We start from the raw sequence: 25828 nt of genomic DNA, 5'->3' as shown, positions 1-25828 counted from the left end.
TGCAAGTGACTTGTATATAATTAATATGGACCTTAAAACACTAGTTATGGCAAGTGACGTGTACATAAATAATATGGACCTTAAAGCACTAGTTATGACAAATGATTTGTACATAATTAATTTGGACCTTAAAGCACTAGTTATTGCAGGTGACGTGTACATAATTAATATGTACCTTTAAGCACTAGTTGTTGCAAGTGACAAGTATATAATTAAGGACTTGTTATGACAATTAATGACAACTAAATTTTTTTAAGTGACTTGTGGAGCTTAAAGCACTATTTATGACAAGTGACTTGCTTTAATTTGGACCTTAAAACACATTTTATGACAAGGGTTTTAAACATAATTAATAACAAGTTCATTGAATATTTAAATTTATATTGAGAGATCTTTAGTCTTAAAACAAAATGGAAAAAACAGATTACATAAAAAAGTTGATTACATAAATAAGGTAATATACATTCTATTTGCATATATATGCATATATTATCATAAAAATAAAGTCCCCAAGATGATTCAGAATTATTAATCTATATTATCCACAACAAGTTGAAGTGCATGTAATACTGCAGAAAAATGATGAATGATGTCAAAAAGATTTGCATAATGTAAGGATTTATGTGGATCAAAATTTTCATTCAAGAATTTTCATGTATATCCATACTAAAAATAAATATATCAAGACCTTCTGTTAACAATAACTTGAGATCATGTTTTCTCTGATGTGTATACAAATGAAATAAAACCTGCATTTACCACCTAAATTAGCATGCATATTATTTGTATATTTTCAATAACTTTCACAAACAACAGTTTTCTCTTTCTTAGAAAACTGATTCTAAATAATTACAAAGAACAAAATAAAACTTTCAAATTCTTCTCCACCAGCTGAGGAGAGCTACTGTATCATCCCCTGAGTTGGCATAAGAACAAATAAAAGCATATACGTAAGGGCAGTCTCACAGCATCTCAATCATTCTTTCTTTCTAGTTTCCAGACAACTGTTTGGTGTGGGTTTTGTAGCATAATTCCCTGTGATGTGAGATGAGAGTGCTAACTTTGCACCTACATGTACATTATCTGCAATTCTTCATTAAGTATTTGCATTTGTTGCTCAGGAATTTTGCACTCAGTACATAAAGATCTACCTGGAATTATGTAACTTAGTGACGGATGTGTCTTAATGAATAGTATACCTTCATCACGAAAGTAGGTTACTGATATCCACATTTCATGCTTTAGTGATTTTGCCTAAATTTTGAATTTTAAGCAATTTCCAAAGCTCGGTTTGTGCTGGAATCATCAAACTAGATGGCCTTGCAAAACAAATGGCAAATGCAACCACCAACATTTAACTGGCTTAGCTGAAGGTTTTGCTTTTAACTTTTAACCACATATGTTTTTGGCATGTTATGTACATACTGTCATTATCAGCATTATGAAATGTTATGAGCACTGCTCCCTCTGTGCAGAAGTAAGTTATTATGGCATATATTCTACACTTCACCTACTTGGATTAAATTTTGTGTCTTTTTCCGGATATCAGACTAGAATCAAGAAAGTGATGATGACATGCCTTTCTGTTAGTACCATAACTTTACAAAAAAAGAAGCCCTTGCAAAATGAGGTCTTGGTGGCCTATAATTCGTGCTTCGAAGAATTTGTTGAAATCTTGTGTTTAAAGTTCATTTATTGGGTGCTGTCCATTTTAAAATCATGAAACTTGATAAATGGATGCATCTGTTAGTATCGGACCCTTACAACTAAAGAAGATCACTGTGATCTCTTATTTTATTCTTTACTAACAAAGATTAATACTTTTCCATTGAACCACGAAATATAGGCAACCAAGACCTCATTTTGCAAGGGTATAGTACTTAACAAGAGGCAATTCCTCACCAAGTTGCCAAAAATGTTCATGTTGACATGAGCTAAATGCAAGAGCTTAACTAGAAGCAGTAGTACACCTGGAAACCCTACAACATTTAAACAGAATCGTCTTTTGATGCAAGCACATTTGAAAACCCATGCCACATATCAATGCAATGCTTTTTCATTGTCAGTTCAAGGTATCATCTGACAGGAATATCCACTGAAGTAAAACAAGCTTTCATAGAGTATTAGATAGATCCTAAATAACCAATCCGAGAAAAAGGGACATCAGAAATTCTTTCAAATTGCAAATGGCCCCAACTGTGTTTGCAGGTAGCAGTAAAGAATCCACATTGTAAGATCGATTTTTGTGGATTAAATTTATCTCAAGACGATGTCAGTAATCATTAAAAGTTCCTCGTAGGGATAGATGCTCTATTGTCTGAAGAGAACTTCTAGGAACTCAAGATGCAACCATTTCTTCTTTCTGACTGCTGAGTTTTGAAGCATCTCTGATATACTTAAGAGTTAAGATTTTCGAAAAAAAATCCTTTTAAATCCATTGCTAAGCGTGCTGTACTATCTGTGATATCTGTGTTACATTAAGATTCTTTTCCATCCTTTATATATCTATTTCTCTGTCTCTCCCTACATCAGGATCCATTCTTAAAGGGTTGTGGAGATGTAAATGGATTGTACCCTTGCTCTCTAACAACTCTCAGTGGACAGAAAAGTTTTTCTAAAGGTGGAAATTCATTCCAGTTGCACCAGATCCATCCTGGAATTTAAAATACAGACTTGTATATCAGTAACTTTTTTCTTTCATAATTTATATGTATTAAACTTATTCAGTTAGTAACACTGCCTTTTCTGTATTCAGTTGGTAATAACTCCTTTTCCTTATTGGACATAATTCATAAAAAGATTACAAAGATTATTGGACATAATTCATAAAAAGATTACAAAGAAGGGTTGTGTTTTTCATGTGTTCAGCAAATTGTCACATTAAAATATACAGTTCAAAAAATTTCTTTCATGTTTTCATAATGAGGATATATATTGAGAAAGTAAAATAAACTTAGATTGCATGCTGAAAGAATAATGCTGAATACAACTCAACAGTTGTTGTTGTTGTTGAGTTTAATTATAGTAGCGTTCGCACAATTGTGCATGTGCCACTTTTTTCTGACTGCACCGCAGCCTGCTTGTTCCTGGGGAAGGGGATGGTGTCACCTCCCCCAGGCTTTTATGGATTCAAGGAACCCTGATAGTTTGGCCTCAATCTGTGGGTCCATAAAGGTCCCTACATTAGTGGGAAGGAGAGCTCGGGAACGGTCCTGCTTGCTCTACATCGCTGGTTTCTTGTCGCATTCGCCTGTTGTTTTTTTTTTTTTTCTTCTTCAAAATGTTCTAAAAGGAGGGGGGATGTTCTATGCTGTTTATAGAGGTCCTTAGTAGATATCATGTATGAAGAGAGATTTACAAGGTTTTTATGGGATTACTAGTCGAGGTGTTTAGGGTGTGTTTCCTACGTTATGTTATTTGTAAGTTTTTAGATATTACCTCTTTAAGTTATTTATTAATTGATGTTTTTAGAGACTGAATGTTATTTATACTTTATTTAGCAAGAGACCGGAGTCCTAGCCGATTACACGGTTCGTTAAGGACATCTAGGAGAGGAATCCTAGCTGATTACTCGGTTCTTTAAGGACATCTAGGACATCCGATTGTGCGGTTTCCTTAGTTTTTTATAGGTGCTTCGTAAGTGAATTATTTATTAATACTTTTATAAAATTGAATGATATGTTATGGTTTTTTATGTGGTGGCTTCTAAATTTATTTAGCTAGTTACTGGGTCTTTTGGTTTTGTGGGGATAGTAATTATATTTTGTTCCTAAGTCCTGCTGAGTCTACGAATTGATTTATATTTTTATATGCTGATTGTTTATTTTTATTAGAGTTCATAAGTAACTCTGGGTGTGTGTGTGGTGATCCAATCTCTTTTTGGTTTTTGATAAATATTTTCCGAGCGGGTTGATATTTTGGGTATATATTGAATACGTGGTGTAGATCTTTGGTGGTGTGGCAGTTAAAGCAGTTAATGGTTGCTGGTTTGGGTCTTATAAACCTTCCAAAACTGCTTGCTAGTTTAGTTTTTCCAGTTATTATCCTGTTTATGGTTTTCTGTTCTAAATAGGTACCCTTAGGTAGTTGTATGTTCCTATCTACGTTTTTTTGGGTTTCATGGTGCTTTTTACCTTTTGTGGAGGAGTTCCAAAAATCTTGCCATGTTTGGTCTATATATGTTTGTGCGAAGCTTATTGCTTCTGTAGAGCTATAGTTAAGCTTGATAGAGTTTTGATCTCCTAGATTGGTTTTTGCAACTTTGTCTGCTGTTTCGTTGCCAGAGATTCCAATGTGCGACGGTATCCACATGAGCTCGACTAATTGATGTGCTGTGGTGATATCGTCGATTAATTGGCATGCTCTGTCGAGGAATTGTTCCCTAGAGTGTGTATTGCGATTTTGGATCGATTTGATAGCACTTAGGGAATCGCTTATAATGACTGCTTTAGGTATATGGTTGTCTTTGATCCATTGTAGTGATTCAAGTATAGCCCAGAATTCAGTGGTGTAAATGGAGCAATAGTCAGGTAATCTGGATCCCGTTTGTATATTGAATTCAGGGATGACTATTGCTGCTGCTGTTCTTGGTGGGTTGTTTGTTTTTGATCCATCGGTATATATTTTAACATAGTCCGGGTATTTTTGGTTGATTTCGTTTACCAGTACAGGTTTTAGTAAGCTTTCTTGTCCTTCTTTATTGCCTAATTTGGTAGCTTCAATGTTAATCCTTGGTGGTTTTTGTAACCATGGTGATTTGTTCTGGTCTGTATTGTTTGTTACCTGTTTTTTCAGTAGAGGTATCTTTTCTCTTAGTTCAAGGATTTCTTTGCCACTTGGTGTGATAGGTATGATTTTGGGTTTGAAGACAACTTTACACTTATTTATAGCTATTTTGGTGGGATGGTTGTCTGGGTGTGTATCTAATCGAATGGAGTATCGGAGAAGCAGTTCTTGCCTATGTAATTTTAAGGGTAGTTCTCCTGTTAGTGTTTAATGTGTGATAATAGGATTTCCAAACTTAAGCAGACAAAACAAGGTCTATTCTAGCAGGATTTCCAAACATAATCACAAAAAACAAGGTCTATTGTAACTGACATGATAGCAAGATTTTCAATCATAAGTATAAAAGACAGGATACATTTTAATCCCCATGACAGCAGGAATCCCAATCATCAGGAAACAAGAAAGGATCTCTAATCCACATGACACCGGGATTTCCAGTTGAAATCATACAAAACAAGGTCTATTTTAATTCACATGACAGAAAGACTCCCAATCATAATCATATAAAACAAGGTCTATTCTATTCTACATGACAGAAGGACTCCCAGTCATAATCATATAAAACAAGGTCTATTCTAATCTACATGGCAGCAGGACTCCCAATCATAATCATATAAAACAATGTCTATTCTATTCCATGTCACAGCAGAATTCCCAATCATAATCATATAAAACAAGGTCTATTCAAATCCACATGACAGCAGGATTCCCATGAATATGCATAAAAACAAAATTTAGTCTAATCCATGTGACAGCATGATTCCCAATCATTTCTACAAACTATGCTTGAAAATCAAATGAATGTGCAAATATTGCACATCTGACTTTGAAACCCTATTTTATTTCTTCATTCCTTTCTATATTTAAATATGTCTCCCTTTGTTCTAATAATGGGGCTATTTTGTACATCAATATACTTTTCTAGAAAATGCCTTGACAAAAGGCACAACTGTTTTATTGGTATGCAGTACAGTTTAGTATTACAATGTCTGCCAACTTAATAACACTGGTTGAAATGAATGGAGAAATCAAATCAATATAGGGGAAGAAGGAAGGGGTTTGTGGTTAAACAGAGATCATTGTATTTAAATTAAATGGAAAAATAGTGTAGCAAATTAATTACTGATTCAAATACCTAAATAAAATTGCTATTGCCAAGAAAATAACATAAATATCACAACAAACCAGCATGTTAACTTTCTTATGACTGTAACTCTAACAATGTTACTGTGAATTTTGTTTCTATTTTATTTCAGTCCAATTCATTTTATTTTATTTTATTTATCAGATAATGCCTAAAACCTAGTACAAAGGTAATTTTTTTCATAATGTTTCCATGTTTTTCATTTTCTGGATCAGTGTCAATGTTCCACATTGCTCTAGTTATCTCCTTGCTCCTTCCCTGCATCCTGCTTTTCTGCTTTGCCAACAGGATGTCAATTACAGTCCAACAGTTGCTATGGTGCTTTCTAACTGATAACTGTACCATAAAACCCAGTAATAGCATCATATCTGCTAAATGCGTACAAAAAAGTAGTTTCCAGACTTGGGCATTCCCCCAAAGTCACATCAAGTGTCATAAAGAAACTCCAATTCTCCTATAATACATTTATCTAACCATGACCTCCATTCTGTTGCACCACATTCCTTCCACTGTTCAAATGGATTATTTTGAAAATTTAACATTTGTCCAGTCTTTCCCACAGTAGATAGTACTGGAAGTGAGCAGATATTTTGATATCCATAAGCGGTTGGTATCTCTCATGTACTCAGTAAGCAGTAAGAAGTACTACCTCTATGTTTGTTCATTGTTCCTTCTTTCCATTACTCATTTTGGTTTGTTTCAACATTTTATGGCACAACAATACTTTGAAGATAATATTGTAAGTAATGTCATGTACATTGCCAAAGGTGACCAAACCTCAGCAGGATTTGGTAGCGGGAATCAATCAAGTACCCTTTTGGAACACAAGTGCGGTGCTTCAACCAGTGAACTACCAAAGTTCACTGGTTTATGCTGTATACTAATTAAACAATCAAGTAACCTGTGCAAAAGGTTTGAGAAATGATTTCTCAAACTATTTTTATAGTAACATGTAAGTAGCTGGTACAATGAACAGATCATACCAAATAAAATATGCACAATTACCCTCACATTTGTCTTGTTCCCTGTTCATTGGCTCCTTTCTGACCTCTGTATCAATTTCACCCTGTACAAACAAAGTGATGTAGTGGTAATCTTCTTCTTCCACCACTGCATTCACCACGGTGGCATAGCGGACATTTCTCAACTGCAATCCAGTCTCTTCCAGGGTCTCCCTTTTACCACACTCTTCCCATGACTCCCTGAATACGATTAACAGGAAACATACAGCAAATCATAATACTGTAGTGTCAATAAATTCTTACTATATTTAAATAAAGTAACTTTGCCATCAAAATTATGAATTAATAACCAAGAAAATCTATCTATGCAACAATGAATGAATATTTGTCTTTGAAAAATAATTTAATACATTTTGTTAACTCCCCAAATTATTTAAATGTTTATGCTTCTTATATTTCTTTGATTTACAATATTCATTTTTTTCTTACAAGTGACCATTTATGTTGATACACTGCCTTCACCTTGGCTTTTTACTAAGTTAACATCTTTTGATGTTAGTGCCTGGATGACATTTTGTGTCTATGCTAAATCCTGGATGATATTTTATGTTTATTTTAAATCGTGGATGACATTTTTTGTCTATGTTAAATCCTGGATGACATTTTGTGTCTATGTTAAATCCTGGATGACATTTTGTGTCTATGTTAAATCCTGGATGATATTTTGTGTCTATGTTAATGCCTGGATGACATTTTGTGTCTGTGTTAATGCCTGGATGAAATTCTGTGTCACTATTAATAAAATAACATTTTATCATAAACTTAAAAACTGTCCTAATTTATATATCTTTTTGGGGGGAGGGGAGGTAAAACTAATTTTAAAAGTGTAATACATTAACAAACCTGGATATGTCTTTTGTTCCAAGAGGAACAGAAAGAACAAGTTAGATACGGTGTAGGAATAATGCCGAGACCATCAGCTGAGATGTATGTTTACATGCCATATCAATGAGATTTTTCTGCCCGACTTGGAACAAAGCGTCACTTAATTTTTTTTGTATGTATTACATATCCCTTTTAAACACACATTATTTTAGTTTTTTTTAAATATATACTTTAAAGAACATTTTTAGGCATTTGGTGTTTCATGAAAGATATGGCACAATCCTCTGAAAAGTCCCCATGTAGATAACCAGGGCAAGGCCTATATACATGTATGTATTGTGCTGTAGCATCATCAGTCAGTCTCCACTGAAGACATTGTGTTTTACTCTTTAGCTTTAATAAATGGATTAAACTGCAGTCACAAGCATGTGGATTTTTTTCTTTCTTCTCAAATGGAACACAAGTTTTGGACCAGTAAGTGACCATTTTCCTTACACCGAACTTACTGAATACAAATGCTCTACTTCCAAGCAAATTTTGAAGCCAATTTTAATTACTAGCAATAATAATATATTCAATTTTATACAGTATGCTCATTATTATTGATAAATTGAACTTAAAGGTGATAATTTAAGCATATATTATTAAGAAAATGAAGATGCTGTAATTTTCTAAGATGTGGACTAGATTTTAATATTCATTTAGATATTTTTAACAAGAATATTCTAAAGAGTATTGTTCTGTTTTCTTCTCATTTTCTACTAGAACAGTCACAAGAATTTAAAATGTAAAAAAAAACAAACATACACTTCTCTGCTTGTGCCCCAGTGATGAAAAAATCTCAACAATGTAACAAAATGTAATTCTTCTAAATTTACATCTCATTCAAAATAGCTGTTGCTCTCTGTGATAGTTCTACTTTTGTGTTGGAACTGTTTTTCAGTTCTATTCTCAGATTTATCAAACAAATGTGTGTGTGTGTATTTTGGATTTTTAACATAACTTTAACAATTTTTCAGTCATATTGCTACGATGTCTACAGTGTGATAGTTTATAGTGATGTCTAGCACTGGGGCATCATGCCGCAGACATGAAGCTTGATGCCTCATCCAGTCACATTATCCTGACACCAAGCCAACCAGTCCTAACACTAACCTCTTAATGCTGAGTGCCAAGCAAGGCAGCTGTTAGTACAATTTTTGTAAGTCTCTGGTATGACTTGGCCAGGGATCGAACCCATGACCTCCCGCATCCGAGGTGGATGTTCTAACCACTAGGCCACCGGAGCGGTACCCAAACAAATTTGATTCTGCAGTAATGTTAACTGACAAATCTAAAGTATCTCCAGTGAAACTACATCCAATAAAAACTAATTTAAAAAAATTCTGCCTATATTTTTGAAACTGAAGCTGAGATTACTTTTTGGAAAGTTTGATATTTTAGCTGATTTACACTTTGAAATGCCTCCTCAGCATCATCACTGCTGCAGCTTGGAGTAAAGTGTATGTGTGTTATTTGGATTTTTAACAAAGCTTTAAAAAGTTTCAGTCATCTTGCTATGATGTCTGCAGTGTGGCAATTTGTAGTGATGTACAGCAATGAGGCATCATGCCGCAGACATGTGGCAAGATGCCCCACCGAGTCACATTATCCTGATACCAGTCCTAACACTAACCTCGTAATGCTGCAGCTGCTAGCACAATTTTTTAGAAGTCTTTGGTATGACTCAGCAGAGGTTCAAATCTGCCTGGTAGTAAAGTACTTTGCCCAAATACATACCATGGTAGCTGACCCAGGCAGATCAAACCCACAGCCTTTAGGTTGCAAGTTTGGCACACTAACCACTGAACTATGTGGCTCCAGAAGATAGAAAGAATATTAACATGAGTATTTAAAATCTAATTAATAAAGGAGTCTGATTATAATAAAATATTTAAATCAATTATAAATATAAATAAAACTAAAAAAAATATTTTAAAATAATGACTGATAATTAGGTTTTGAAATTAACAAATTATTTAAAGAATAATGATTTCTATGTTGATCTTTATAAATTACTGTTCAATAATCGTTTGTTATGTTAATAATAATAATAATAATACTAATAATAATAATAATAATAATAATAATAATTATAATGACGATGATGATACTACTACTACTGCTACTAATAATAATGTGTACATTACATATTCCTTTTATATGTTAGTCAAATTGCTGACATGTTAAATATAATCCAAGTAAAAACTGAAAATTAAGGTAAACATAAGCACATACGCCAAGTGGACCATTCAGATGAATCTAAGATATGCATCTGATCTCCGTGCTAGCCTATCAAAGGGTAGTCACCAAATAAACCAATCCATTTTCAAGTCTAACTCAAGGTAAATGTAAACTCAATTGCAGATTTAGTTTCTGTGTGAATTTTTAAATGCAAAGCTGTCTACCTTTCAAATGATAAACTATCCAGTAAGCCTTACAAATGGCAATAATTTATCACTGCACTCACTGTGGCCAACTGCTTTATTTGTTTGTTACAGTAAGTGTCCACATTGTTTCTGATATATTGATTGTTTTCATGATAATCCTGCCATTGACATTAACTGAAGAACCAACATCAATTATCAAATCTTTCAATGAAGGTAGAATTGTCACATATCTAGGAATACAGGTTCTTAGTTCATCAAAAGTTATCTTTACGGAGAATTATCTTTTGAGATGTAAGAGAGTCCCTCATAAAATACTTCCTTCTTGCCAGAATTTGCGTCATCTGACCTTCTTTACATTAGGGAAAAGTTTTAATAAGTGTTGAAAGTGCCTTTGATGTAACACCTTTACAGTCTTTCATTAGGTCACTAAATATTATAATCCCCCCTTGATCTTCTTGGAGTCCTTCTATCAACCTACAGTAAGAAGAATGTCCTGACATGCATGAGTGATAAAATCCAGAATATCTTTAAATATGTGGACATACATCCAAAAATTGTGTATTACTCCAAAATCATGGAACACTTGAGTAATTCCAATGAATATTTCTGATAAATAATTCCTCTCTGATTATATTATTTGAGTAGAACAACACAACTGTAAAATCAGATTATTAAAATAAATTCCTTTCTATAATAATTGTTAGAAAAGAATGAGTTAGTGTTTACCATTTACCAAACTCCCTATATAAACACAGTCACCTGATAATATTCTAAAATGAAAATGCATACTTGACACATGTTAGTAATTCTAATGGAAAAACCAATCTAATCGTAAATAAAAGCAACCTTGACATCCAATTGTATGTAAACTACTTGTATACAGTTACAAATTACAGTTAAGGCATGTTTTCAAATTTAAAAAACAAATAAATACATGTATCTATATATATATATATATTTAAGTCTTCATATAATGTAAGTGGAAAATGTCTTTTCAGATACAGTAAAACATTCTTTAAAGTATGTACATAAAGTCAAAGTGTATGTATGTCAAAACATTTCTTTTTTTATCCAGGTGAAGTCAAGGTATATCAAAGCACAGTGAGGGTAATACAGCAGCATTATTGTCTTGTCGAGCTGTGAAGCATTTGTACCTTAAATATAATTCTGAATGTGAATTTGTCAGATTAACTTGTAAATGTTGAGATGCATAAGGACAGTGCTACAGTGAAGTTTCATAGTATTGATTTTTGCAAACAAATGCTGAAAACATTCACATAATTTATAATAGAAATGATTAGGACTAAACTAATGGATGTCACTGAATTTAGAGGAAAGGAAAGGTATTCTCAAGACGAATTTTCATATACAGTACAATGACATATGTAACAATGTATGCTTTAAATCTGAAGTCTAAAAGGGTGCTTTAGGCAAGCTGCAGAGATTTTTCAGAAATGGTGAAGATTTCTTTTATTTACATTTTCTATTATTGACAGATATTTATGACAACAATCATATATCACTTTTGATGAGGACATGTAACAGTATGTAAAAAAATATGAGCATAAAACATATACATTCAGTCGTTTAAACCATGTCAGTATGAATATATATTTGCAAACAGTTATGATATTTATTGCTTAATAAATTTAAAACAAAAGATGTTCTTCACATTTTGATCATTCTTACCAGGAAACAATTTGATTCCATCATTTTTTCTTCTTCCTGCTTCTTCTGGACAATCAGGCAATTTAAATTTCCTGGAATAACTTATAAATAGGCGTGTATATCATTTTCAGTTGGCCAATGATAGTGCAGTTTAGTATTTAACGCGTTTTACTTGCATATTAAGCCGGCATGATCAGGGCCATGTCGAGTGGTAGTGTGGGAAAATGATTTGGCATTCCTTAAAGGTATGATATTAAGTCAAACTTTAGATAGGGATACACAGTTGAATGCCTGAGCTAAATATTGGTACCAAATGTATTAAGCTTCACAGAGCATAGCTTGAAAATCATTTATTTTTAAATAGGTCGCGCGAGCAAGGAGACAAGTGTCCTCCCTTGTAGTTATTATATAGTACATGTATGACAGGTCAATTGTAAGCAACGATACGAGCCCTTGTGTGTGTATATATATATATATATATATATATATATATATATATATATATATATATATATACAAACCCCCCCCCAAAAAAAAAAGAATAAAATCCTACCTACCTCAAGTTTAAAACCAGTGCAATTGGAAACATTTTTTTTTGGGGGGGGGAGGGGGAGACCTTATAGTCTTAAAACACAAAAACAAATAACAATTATAGTCCGGCCGTAGTCCTACATGTAAGACATAGCACGTAAGTCCGGCCGTAGATTGTGGTATATTGTGTTGCTGGAAAATTACCCAAATTCCAGATGTCCACCTGGGACAGCATATAGCTCTGAACCCGGTGAAGGACCTTTCCTCACTCCGATTAATACACAATTGGGATAATCGGGGCTTGTTACTAAAACTCCAACTCCAACTTTGGGCCGCTCACGCCTACAGGAGGCTGACATCTTTAAAATAGACTGGTTTAATCCAAAAGTTGATTTCAAGAGTTGCAAAATCCATTAGTCACCTATAACTAATAAGGGTAACCAGTTTGAACGTCCATAACGAAAGTTGAGTTGCGAACAACCCGTATTACCAATTGCTAAGGAAAATCAAGCATTGAAGGTAAGCTACATCAATTGCTAATGCTATAGTCATACAGTTGAAGACGGTGATCTTTATACAAACAACATTAATATATGGGTAGACGACTGACACTGCAGGATTAGTCAGTGAATCAGTAGTACATTTCTACTAGAACTTTTAGTCAAGAAAATCTAAATGTTATGGTAGGCTGGCTCTTTGGTATGGGGGTTTTCGCGGTTTTCGGTAATTTTCTGCATCGTGTGCTTATTTTATAGGTCTATACTGTGAATGCACAGGCACTTGATTCATGGGGAAACCAATGATGACCACAGGGGATCGTATCGTTGCTTACAATTGACCTGTCATACATTTATTATATAGTACATGTATGACAACAGGTCAATTGTAAGCACCAATACGAGCCCCAGTGATGATGTCACGCTCCCAGTTGGGAATTTGTCGTCATTGCCATTGGTTTTCCGTCATTTATAAGCAACGATACGAGCCCCTGTGACGATGACACGCTCCCAATTGGGAATGTGTCGTCATTGCCATTGGTTTCCCCATGAATTAAGAAGGGAGCAGGGGACAGATTTTTATACACAAATTAATGTTGCATATACCTGCCTAATATAAAAATTCATAGAAGATAAAATACATGAGTGAGGTCAAAAAGATCCATAGTTTTGGATAGGTATAATAAACCAACACATAATAATATCATTCACTTGATCTGACAAGTCAGTGGAAATTGACCCCACCCCCAAATTTATGCATGCATTTTTCTTGTCCAAAGGCCATTTTTGAGAACACTTGGTGCTCACAGTGCAAACACAAGCCCTATCCCTGGTGATAATTTTGAAAAACATTATGTACTTAATAGTTTGATGCTATTCAAAATAGTTGTCATCCAATCAATTTTTGAGATATTCTACTTGTCTTGAACCAACATGTCTACTGCTATAAGTAGTTAGCTCTTCTTCCTTGCTGACTATTGGTATTTCACTGCAGTGACTACATGAGATGTACATGCCTAGGATCAGTTTCAAGAACAACACAAGCCGGAAAGACAGAAAGACCAAATTCACAAATATGTCCATATCTTTAATTATTGCACAATAATAGCTCAGAAAGCCACACCATACCCTTAAGTTAAGAAATTTGCCAGGGGCCAGTATGCAAAACTGTACTTGATATATATGTTGTTAGTGCCACATCATATTACCCAAATAAAGCCCTTGTGTAGTATGTTCCAATGTCAACTGACATTCGAATGAGAGGCCAATTTTTCTGGAATATCTCATACACTTGGCAGCACATATCAGTGCTTTTCAACAAATTAAAGTCATATTGCTTTAGTTAGGGATTTCAAACTCAAATCACCCTGAGGGCCACATAAGGGCATTTTCGATGACCCAAGGGCTTCATCACACCTACACACATCATTATTATAAACAAAAAAGATCATCTAGTAAAATATGAAACATTTACTGTTTTAAAGTTTTAAAAATATACTTTTACTTAAAGCAAAGTTTCAAAATGAACATTAATCAGTACTTGGAAACATATATGCACAATTTAAGTCTGTTTTTGGCCCCTTAACTGGCAACATTTTGCTCAACCAGCACATCAATGTTTGCTTTAATATCCTGAGATGATTTTAATGTCAGTGTTGCTTCCAGATGCTTGTCATTGAGTCTTGGTCTAAATACTGTCTTGTTTATTTTCCTGGAAGAAGAAAAACTGTTTGCAATTGTGGCCATGATCTTGGTAGCTCCAAAGAGCAACTTGGGGAATCTCTCAAGATAGAAACGTGTAGAACTCTGCAACTCCAATGTTCACATTTTCAAATTTCAATACAGTGTCACTCAGAAGCTCAATAAGCTTCACAAAACCTTGCTTAAAAACAACATCCGGGGAAAGAACGAGTACATGCAATAATTTTGTTAGTGTGTTTAATGCACCATAACTCTCATCCAACCTTTGTTATCTCTCATGACACCATGTGATGCTAATCATTTTTGCGGGCCACAAGATATGGCTTGGCACTTGGCTTGTTGGCGTGTGTTTGAAACCCCCACTCTGTTCAGACTTTCAGTTTATCTAATAAATTCAAATTATCACACAAGCAAACAAGTGTTTTCAAGTTCTGTTGACTTACATGTCAATGGTAGCTGGGAATGCCAAAATTGGTTAAAAGGATTTAAATGTGACATATATTTGTTTAAAATATAATATTTCTCATTATTTCCCAAGTACACTGAGTAGTTCAAATATGCATTTAAGGAAACAAAACCCAGAGAATGTAGTTGTTATATATAATTAAGAGAGACTATTTATCTGTCATCTGCAATTTAGTTGTGAAATAATTTTAAAGCAAATCATACACCTGTGTGCAAAATTTAAATAGTTCATTTTATTGATAATTAATTAAATTACTAACACTGAAAAAAAAATTGTGAAATAAGGGCTCATTCAATTTTTATCTATATATTGGTCTCCGTATGCTAATGTTTTAGTTTTTTTTGGTTGATATATAATGATCTGAGCATGTTATTTAAAAATGTGCAGGATATTTCTTTTTCTTAACTGCTTATTCGGGCCCTGAGTGGCCAAGTGGTCTAAAGTGCTCTCCGTTACGGATCACTGCCATCTCACCTCTGTCTGCGTGGGTTCGAGTCTAGGATTCGACCAATGTGGGTATGTGAGAAAGCTTGCCAGTAGCTTCTCGTGGGTCGGTGGTTCTTTCTGGGGTTTTCCCGGGTTCTTCCTCCACCATTAATACTGGCCGCCATACATAGCCTATCATGTGCTGAAAAATGGCGTTAAACCCTACAACAACAACAACAACAACAACTGCTTATTATTTTCTCCATTAACTTTACATTGTCAGAATCAGTATTTTTCCATTCTAAAAAGCTTCATACTGCATGACACATGTCTAAAAATAGTATCATATATTAGGAACTACTTTGTAAACAAACCATGTATACTCATGTAGCACATGTTTTAGCATTTGGTTGATTAGATTTGTTTGTGAATGAGCTAAACAAAGTGTTTTGTCCATTTGAAAGTAGAAATGATAAAGTTACCAATGTGGATGAGTTCATGGAGTCACACATGAAACTTTCAAACATGCCAACAAATGAATGTGACATTTGCAATGTCCACAACAAAATGTGAGACACAGTATAGAAAATACAATTCTGATCATTTAAACAGTTATTTAGGAGAAATATTCATAGCTTTTTGCAAATAGAATGGTTCAGACTATGACCAGTCCTCTCAAGGGTCTATAAAAATAGCACAAGAAAGCATACTGAGGCCAAAGGCTATTGCATATCTATCAGAGACCTAGCATTTTACAAGTCAGTCAGAACACTAAATTCGAGAATAAAATGCAACTGAGAGTGTTGGTAGGAAGCTAATGGCATTCAGAGCCAATAAGCCAAGGCAAATATAGTAATTTTTTCAGCTGCTAAATGGACTGTCACACAACAGCTCTCTTTGCAATATTCCCTGTTTAACTATCTTCGTACAATGTTAGATGCCATAGGACTTAGCTGGGCTCCTTCCATCAGCGATCCTACAAGTGACAGGGCATAAACATTCTTCTTTAGCTGGCAATAAGAATAGCAGCAAATACATTTACATTAATGCATCTTGAATTTCCCCAAAATGTGCTTTCTTAGTTCTGCAAATTACATTTCCAACTGAAATCACATTCTCCTTACTGCATTCAAAATGAAATGAATGTAATATTGCGTAGCATCTTTTTGTTAATTCCAATTAAAGAATTAATTTGCTTTGCACATTATGATTCCAAGCAAACGATGACAGAACAGAAACAGAGGTGCAGTTGATTCAATGCCAGTCCATTGCTCAAATCACTTGTACATTGTATGGAATTGACTTAGCTATAAGAAAAAAAGATCCAGTCCATCACAAGCAGAAAAGCAAAATTGAGTTGGTGTTATGTATATTTGATTTAATTTGTATTTGATTTAATTTGATTGTTTATTTGTTAGTTTTAATTTTTTTATTATTCCCATACATGCTATTGTAATGTAATTTTATTTACTGGAATTTGACATTTTCCAGAAATTAGTTTGACCTGTTTTTTTTATAAACACCTAATAATAGAAACTTTGTATCTAATTGCTGACCTAGTTCGTGACCTTGATTCAGAAATCAGTGAGTTGAAGTAAACAACTCTTTTATATTTTTTTATATTATTCTTTCTTAGTGTAAGATTCATTGAATGAAATCGAGGCCATACTGGGAGTATATGTACGTGATATTAGGCATGTAAAGCTTCTATGTGGTTCTAGAAACATGATCATGTGACCCTCATACGGGAATCTGTTTTGCATCGTAAATTAGTGTGTAACCTTTTTTTATAGAGAATTTAGTCAGCTGGGCTATAAACCATTAACACTGAAAGGTGTTTTGTTGTGACCAGTTTGAGTTGAAATTCTTTTTTAAGGAATTATTCTTTTTCCTGGAAATATTTAAGTGCTCATACAGAATTCTTGGACAAAGACATTTATTGAAATTTTATTCAGAATTAAAAACTGGAATATTATTTTTTGTGGTTCAACAAGGAACTGTTGACACATCAGGACAACATTGACCACAGCATACATCATTGTCCTCCATCTTTGATTTTTTTTATCAGGACTCCAGCTCAGATTCATTTAGGACTTTTTATTTCTAGGACTTCTATTTTTTAATTCTTGGATTATTTTTGGATTTTATTCGTAGAACCGTAAGTCCTTTTTCTCATTTTTACCATGTTGTTCTAGGGAAATAAATTATTTGTTAAATTTTACAAAGCTTGTTGTCTTCACTCTTTTCTTGTTGCATTTATTAAGAGCCTAAACGTAACATTGGATCAACAGAAAAATGAAATCCATCCATTCCAGACCAACTGTATAAGTTTAGTGTGCATTCATTCACAATATGACTCTAAATTTCAATTTTAAGTAGACCAAAACAAGAATTTTATTTAAATTGATGTCGAGCATGCTATGAAGTTCAAAGGTCACTGAGCACTCAGTGTTCATCAATATTGTTTCTGTATATTGATATATCTATCGTTATGTATTTTTTGGGGGAATATAACATCAATTCAGTGACTTTGTTTCTTGTAGATTGTTCATTTTATTATTGAATCTTAGGTTGAAAAACAAACTGAATATGTAATTAAAAGGTTACTGTATTTGTATGGGAAAATATAAACTTATTTTTGTTTCTTCAGACTAATACTTCAGTCCCAAGGTTGTGCAGTATTACATGTACTCAGAAAAACTTGTTCATATTTTCACATACCAGTGCAGTAAACTATAAATACTTAATAAACCTTAAATACAAAAAGAATGAGCACCTTAAGTTATTTTCATCAGCTGAATTTATAATGCATTATTTAAATGTATGCATATTAAATGTATTATTGAAAATGGATACTGTACAAGAGCAAAGATAACAAAATAGCATATTATTTTTAAAAATAATTTTCTTAATATATTTCTCAGCATAGGACTTCCATAGTTGTGCCATCAATCATCCCTGGCACTTAATGTTGGTATCTTATGAGTTTACCCACGGATACCATCTTAACTTAAATTAGTACTGTTTATTACTTTGCATCCTTAATTAATTTAACTGCAAACACTAATAGTGGGATCATCTGACCATGAATTGCCGAGTGGTCTAAAGCGCTCTCTGTTACGGATCACTGCCATCTCACCTCTGTCTGCGTGGGTTCGACTCTAGGATTTGGCTAATGTGGGTATTTGAGAAAGCTTGCCAGTAGCTTCTCGTGGGTCGGTGGTTCTTCCCGGGGTTTTCCCGGGTTCTTCCTCCACCATTAATACTGGCCGCCATGCTTAGCCTATCGTGTGCTGAAAAATGGCGTTAAACCCCACAACAACAACAACAACAACTGACCATGAATTGGCCAAACCCTTTTGACCACTGTCCAATAATTAAAGAATTTTTGATGTTGTTTGCCAATTTACTATATTTATTACCATTCTAGAACCAAAATATAATGCTAACTTGAAATAACATGGCTACATGGAAGTGTTGCTGTATAAATTAGTATAAAAATATATATTCAGAAATCAGTATTTAATGGATTTAATATGTATTTTAAATTAAATATTTTCAAATGTTTCAAAGGTTAAAATTAAAATAAGTTGGTTTACTGGTTCAAGATTTGACTCAAAAGATAACAGTTCGGCGATTTAATGATAACAGCAGAGTGTGTTTAGTCATCAAAAACTTTTTATACATGAAAGCACAATTTAAAAAAGAAATCAAGAAATACATTGGGTCAATTTATATGCATTACTGTTTCATGGTGTTGATATTGGCCTGATTTAAGAAAAGTTAACTTTTTTATAGAAACTTTGGAATGTTTGTTTGGTTATAAAATCTAAATGCGATAGCATTAAATCTATTTTGTTCTGAATTCAGGTAGATATATGCTAATAACTATCTGATATAAATTTAAAACTGAAAATCAGCATTTTACATTCACTCATTATGCTTACAAAAACAGGTATGCGTGTTCCATTGTTTTTCTTTTAACGTTTCACAAAGTCCAAATCAGCTTGGCATTTGGATAGAATCTACTTGTAATTTGGGTTAGATCATCCCATAATTTGGGCCAAATCAGCCATGGTCCAAATCAGCCAGCATTTCTTAAATACACTGGATGACCATAAGTTACTAGATATAATACATGTATGCTCCCAGTAATCTTCTTTTTAATCCGTGGTATGGGGAAATTGTGCAACATATCAACTAGAAAAGGATTTATAGACGTAAGAAATGGGCAGCATGTGTCATTTTCAATGCATCCCCTGACAATTCATCTGATAGCCTATTTGCAGAACTTAAATGGTCAAAAAATCACAGATGGATCAATCTTCATAAGGCACTCCATGTATAGATTGTCTAAAACGCATTGCTCCAAGAATATTTTCAATTTACTTCCACATAGGGTATGTTTGTGATTTGGATTTGGAATTTTACCATAGCTTTAAAAAAATTCAGTCATATTGTTAAGATGTCTGCAGTGTGGCAGTTTAGTGATGTGTAGCACTGGGCATCATGCTGCAGACATGTAGCATGATGTCCCACACAGTCACAGGCCAACCAGTCCTAACACTAACCTTGTAATGCTGATCGCCAAGCGATGCAGCTGTTAGTACCATTTTTATAAGTCTTTGGTTTGACTTGGCCAGTGTTCGGATCTGTAATAATAATAATAATAAGTTTTACATTGGTCTGTGTATATTTTTACTTTCTCATTGTTACATTTTGTTACATACTGAAGAGAAGAGTCCTTGTACTTAGTGAACCTCTATAAATACTGCATTATTATTACTATTATTATTATTATTATTATTATTATTATTATTAAGTTCCTGGCTACATGAAGTCATAGGTGGCTGTATCAGATATGAGTTAAGTCAAAATGAACAGTTGGTAGAAAATAGCGCAGATTAAAAGTAGATAACAGAACACAAACAAAATTAAGTCTCTGTGGTTAGATATGGAGAAAATATTAAGCAAGTTTTAATGCTTTTGTAGAACGTCATGTATAAGTTAAAAAAATTTCAATTCCTACAGTTTATTCCAACCGAATTCCAGTACTAATATTAGCATTGCATCCCATGATTTGGGTTGAATTTGCTGTTATGTATGACACCATTCCAGAATGACCCAACTGTATTTTACTATAAATGTGCAGTGCTGGAACAGTCATATCAATCCAAAAGTACTTTCTATTGTTTGTCATGCAGCTAATGGTCGCAGCTTAACAGAATAAAAGGGAAAATATTTTCCATTTTAAATTTTTTGAGAAAGAAAGGCATAATACAAACTGAGTGATTACATTTTGTAGTCCATCCAGTAGGCATCTGCAAGAGTTTTTCATCCAGTAGGCATCTTCAAGAATTTTGCATCCAGTAGGCATCTTTAAGCGTTTTGCATCCAGTAGGCATCTTCAAGAGTTTTGCAGACAGTAGGCATCTTCAAGAGTTTTGCAGAGAGTAGGCATCTTTAAGAGTTTTGCATCCAGTAGGCATCTTTAAGAGTTTTACAGACAGTTGCTTCTTCAAGAGTTTTGCGGACAGTAGGCATCTTCAAAAGTTTTCCAGATACTGCTCATATGAAATTTCCTTCCAAGAACTGACCTATTTGGTAATACCAAAATGTGCATCTTGCTGGACTATAAATCCAGTGACAGAGAAGACGTATATGAAGCCTAGTTTTGAATGCAAAGACAACATATTGTCATCTAGCTCAGTGCAGAGATGTGTTTTCTGCAAATTTCCCATGCACTAACTGTTGTTTAAGGTGTTTTGCTGGTAAATTGAAAAACAAAAGATTTTTAATGTTTTGTTTTGACTACCTTGTTAAATAATTTAGTAAACAGTGCATCCTAAGTGTATCAGATTCTTTTAGATTGAATAATAGTGAGGATTTACAATTGATGAAATTGCCAAAAAAACCAAAACAAAATTACAACATGAAATAAAAACACGTCGTTGTTTTTGGTTTTTTAAGGTCTTTGAGATAAAACAACTTACATGCAAAGAGGCTTTTATCACTAGTTTATTCGATGATAACAAAAATCCAAGCAAGCTGTGACAACAGACAGGGATATAAACTGCTGCTCCATTTTTATACATGCAAGCATACATTTATTTCCTACTGAATTGAAATAGAATAAAAATCTCTTGGTAGTACCCTTAATTTTTATACTTGTTTTCTTTATAATTAATTTGAAGACCTGGCATTTTCTATTGTAAATGTTATTATTATTAACAAATATGTTGATAGAGATAGCCCAATTAAACATTCATTTAGTTTACTTGTATCTGTTACACACAATGAGGATTTAAATGATGGCTTACAGTTGGACTGGAATAACTTTGGTGTAACCAATCTTCAGAATTCTGAAATATTGAACAATTTCGACAAGAAATTTTAACATCTACAGCCACAAGAAATGAGTGAACTAAAGACAGTGATTATGTTAATATGAGTACTTGTTTCCAGATGTTCTAACAAGAATACGTAAAATCTACAATGAAATTAAAATTGTAGATTCTACATCTGTGAAACAACATCCTTGCAGGATCAATCCTGTCTAACAGGAATACATGTATTTGAAAAAGGAAATCAGTATTTACTGGATAATGATTTCATGGAATCAAGCAAAAGTAATTGGAATTAACCAAATATTTTTTGCCAAAACCAGATAATACTGAACATAGAAAAGTGAACACTGTCAACAAAACAGATTAATTTCCACTGCCAAGAATTGATGACTGAATTGACAAACTTGGAATTGTAAAATATGTCACAAAGCTTGACCTCTTAAAAGGATTCTGGAAAATTCCACTCAAAGAAAGAGGAAAGAAAAATTTGGCATTTGTAACTCCAAATGGACTTTATTGGTATAATGTTTTGCCATTTGGTTTGAAAGGTTCTCCTTTAACTTTCCAGCATTTAATGAACATGATAACATATGGTCCAGATAATTGTGATGCTTACATTGTTGACATCATCATCAACAACGGTATCCTGGAAAGATCACTTGGAAACTATTTGTAGATTTTTTTATCAACTCAGTGCAAGTTTGACAATGAAGTTTTGCCTTGCATGTTTACATTTTTAGGGCATATTGTGGTACACAGTAAAGTCAATCTATATAATTATATAAATCTATATGTTGCTTTATTTATATTTTGTGTTGTTCATAAAGCGTTAATCAAAGTTTAATTATTATAGTATCATGTAAATTTGATTTTGATATAAAAGAAAGCTTTATTGTATAAATCTTCCTTTTATATTTAATTATGTACTGCATGTGACTTTTGTCCATGGTTATATGTTATGTATATTTAATTTGTACTGTGTGATTGACATTTATCCATAAGTGAGGATAGGAGTTGGGCCTACCTGACTAATGCTATTTTTTTAATAACAACATATTACATAGCTAACTGATCATTCTGGTGGCCTATTGGTTAGAGCATCCACCTTGGCAGAGGGAGGTCGTGGTTTCAAACCCCAGTTGAGTCGTACCAAAGACTTATAAAAATAGTACTAACAGCTGCATCATTAGGTGCTCAGCATTAAGAGGATAGTGTTAGGACTGGTCAGCCTGGTGTCTGGATACTATGACTGGGTGAAACATCATGCTGCATGCCTGTGGCATGATGCCCCAGTGCTAGACATCACTATAAACTGCCACACTGCAGGCATCATAGCAATATGACAGACAAATTGTTAAAGCTACATTAAGAATCGAAATCACACACACACGTAGCTAATTCTTGTCTATGATTTTAGATTAAATATTAAGATTATTATTACTTGGAGTTAAACATGTTTATGTGGGCCTTTGGTCTTGGAAGTTAATAGAAATGATCTTGTGTCTAAATTTGATCAGAAAATTTCCCTCATCCTGGTTCAGATGCTGTGTCTTAGTTTTTAATATAAGATAGAAGTAAACAGAAATTTGTTATTTCTACTTTAACATTTGATTAGTGGAATCAGTCTATTAGTTGTGGTAGTTTTAATTTGAGAGGATTTGTTTATATAAATTATTTACTGGAATTACTGCTCAGTTGTAATACTTTCAGACTAAATCACTATTTTGGGATTATTGTGAATTCATTCTGAGATATTTTGGATTATATCATAGTGACACATAAAGACTTATAGCACATCAACAGACTAATTCCAGGCTAATGGTACATCAGAACTTTCAAGATTGGAATCCATTCAGAACACCACTGGAATTCATTTGAAATACTCTGTGCTTTTTGGACTTTTGATAGAACCTTTAGGATCATTTGATATTTAATTCACAATACTGAAATTTCTTTTTTAAATTTTCTAGGGAAATAAATTATTATTGAATTTTACAAAGCTTGTTGGTTTTAGCTCTCGTCTGTTATTTAGTTGAAAGACCTTAGAGTTATAAAAATCATCAGTAACAAATGCTTTTCATATTTTAGAGGGAGTACGTTTTGTTGTGTAACTCAGAATTTGTACATCTTGTATTTTATTGTAAAATTCTGTTCACCTTAAATTTGTTACCAGTCTTTTAATATTTCTCATCACAATGGAGTTTAGAAATTTCAAATTTTGGGACAGAGATTTAATGTATCAGCACTGAAAAGCTATTGTTTATTTTAAAAATTGCGAGTTTCATATAATTTATTTTTCATTACTCTTCATTATTTTTCCCACATGGAGGGTCCTCCATATGATTTCAGTTCTTTTGTAAGTACACCACATATCATTTACAAAAGAATCTGTGTTGAACACAAGTATAGGAATCTTTGTTGATAATGTACATGCTGTATATTTTTGATAAAGTGTTTGTTTCAAGCTAGAAAAACTCCTTTTGTAATGGATTTATGCTTACTCAGTTACAAGTTTCAGATTTAAAATTACAGCAATGCCATAACTATTTATGAAGAAAAAGAATGTGGTTGGTTTAAGTTTCCTTAGAGGAACAAACTAGAAATGTGTTGTGAGGAAAAGGATTATGCCTGGAGTTGTATTGTATCAAACAAACGATATACATTTAAATAAAATGAATAATTGAAAAATTACTTCTCTCATGCGCACTGTGCAAATTAGAACCTAACTGTGCTAAAATGTTTTCAGTCTCACAAGCATGTTCTTGTTAAATTTGTGTGCAATCTTCCCAGTTATTGATGTTATGAAACAAAAAAATAGATTAAGCATGAGAAATCTTGAAAAAGTTAGATTTGTGCAGCCTTTTTTTAGATTGATTTATATTAGCATTACCATGTGTGAACTTTCAAAGCAGAGGGCACTCATTACATTGATTTATATTAGGGTTTACCATGTGTGAACTTTCAAAGCAGAGGGCACTCATTACATTGATTTATATTAGGGTTACCATATGTGAACTTTCAAAGAGAGGGCACTTATTACATTGATTTATATTAGCGTTACCATGTGTGAACTTTCAAAGAGAGGCCACTCATTACATTGATTTATATTAGGGTTACCATTTGTGAACTTTTAAAGCAGAGGGCACTCATTACATTGATTTATGTTAGGGTTACCATATGTGAACTTTCAAAGAGAGGGCACTCATTACATTGATTTATATTAGCGTTACCATGTGTGAACTTTCAAAGTAGAGGGCACTCATTACATTGATTTATATTAGGGTTACCATGTGTGAACTTTCAAAGAGAGGGCACTCATTACATTGATTTATATTAGGGTTACCATGTGTGAACTTTCAAAGTAGAGGGCACTCATTACATTGATTTATATTAGGGTTACCATATGTGAACTTTCAAAGAGAGGGCACTCATTACATTGATTTATATTAGCATTACCATGTGTGAACTTTCAAAGAGAGGGCACTCATTAGATTGATTTATATTAGGGTTACCATATGTGAACTTTCAAAGAGAGGGCACTCATTACATTGATTTATATTAGCGTTACCATGTGTGAACTTTCAAAGTAGAGGGCACTCATTACATTGATTTATATTAGGGTTACCATGTGTGAACTTTCAAAGTAGAGGGCACTCATTACATTGATTTATATTAGGGTTACCATGTGTGAACTTTCAAAGCAGAGGGCACTCATTACATTGATTTATATTAGGGTTACCATATGTGAACTTTCAAAGAGAGAGCACTCATTACATTGATTTATATTAGTGTTACCATGTGTGAACTTTCAAAGTAGAGGGCACTCATTACATTGATTTATATTAGGGTTACCATGTGTGAACTTTCAAAGCAGAGGGCACTCATTACATTGATTTATATTAGGGTTACCATATGTGAACTTTCAAAGAGAGAGCACTCATTACATTGATTTATATTAGGGTTACCATGTGTGAACTTTCAAAGTAG

At 33.4% G+C, this 25828-nt stretch overlaps 2 protein-coding genes across 9 annotated transcripts in view; one reads left to right on the top strand and one right to left on the bottom strand.

The window, feature by feature from the left end:
* Window positions 1-364: 364 nt before the first annotated feature.
* On the bottom strand, window positions 365-12766 carry LOC149801484 (nucleotide triphosphate diphosphatase NUDT15-like). Its single transcript, XM_089955647.1, has 4 exons — window positions 12609-12766; window positions 9556-9633; window positions 6935-7131; window positions 365-2653 (listed from the first exon to the last, which is right to left on the bottom strand). Exons 1-4 carry the CDS (start codon window positions 12761-12763, stop codon window positions 2529-2531), a joined length of 555 nt encoding a protein of 184 aa, XP_089811773.1. The 5' UTR covers window positions 12764-12766; the 3' UTR covers window positions 365-2528.
* Window positions 12767-12840: 74 nt separating this feature from the next.
* LOC149801483 (interleukin-18 receptor 1-like) overlaps window positions 12841-25828 on the top strand; it is a 31999-nt gene continuing 19011 nt past the window's right edge. For 5 of the 8 annotated variants that reach the window (XM_089955645.1, XM_089955641.1, XM_089955643.1 and 2 more), the window contains exon 1: window positions 12851-12923. The gene's annotated coding sequence lies outside the window, so the exon portion shown is untranslated. Of the gene's footprint in view, window positions 12924-25828 lie in introns of all 8 variants that reach the window. The other 3 variants (XM_089955637.1, XM_089955642.1, XM_089955644.1) reach the window with 3 other exon arrangements.

This window comes from Sinohyriopsis cumingii, chromosome 4 (assembly GCF_028554795.1).
Source record: "Sinohyriopsis cumingii isolate HCF-2022 chromosome 4, ASM2855479v2, whole genome shotgun sequence".
NCBI lineage: Eukaryota > Metazoa > Mollusca > Bivalvia > Unionida > Unionidae > Sinohyriopsis > Sinohyriopsis cumingii.
This window is presented reverse-complemented; position numbering and strand designations above follow the sequence as displayed.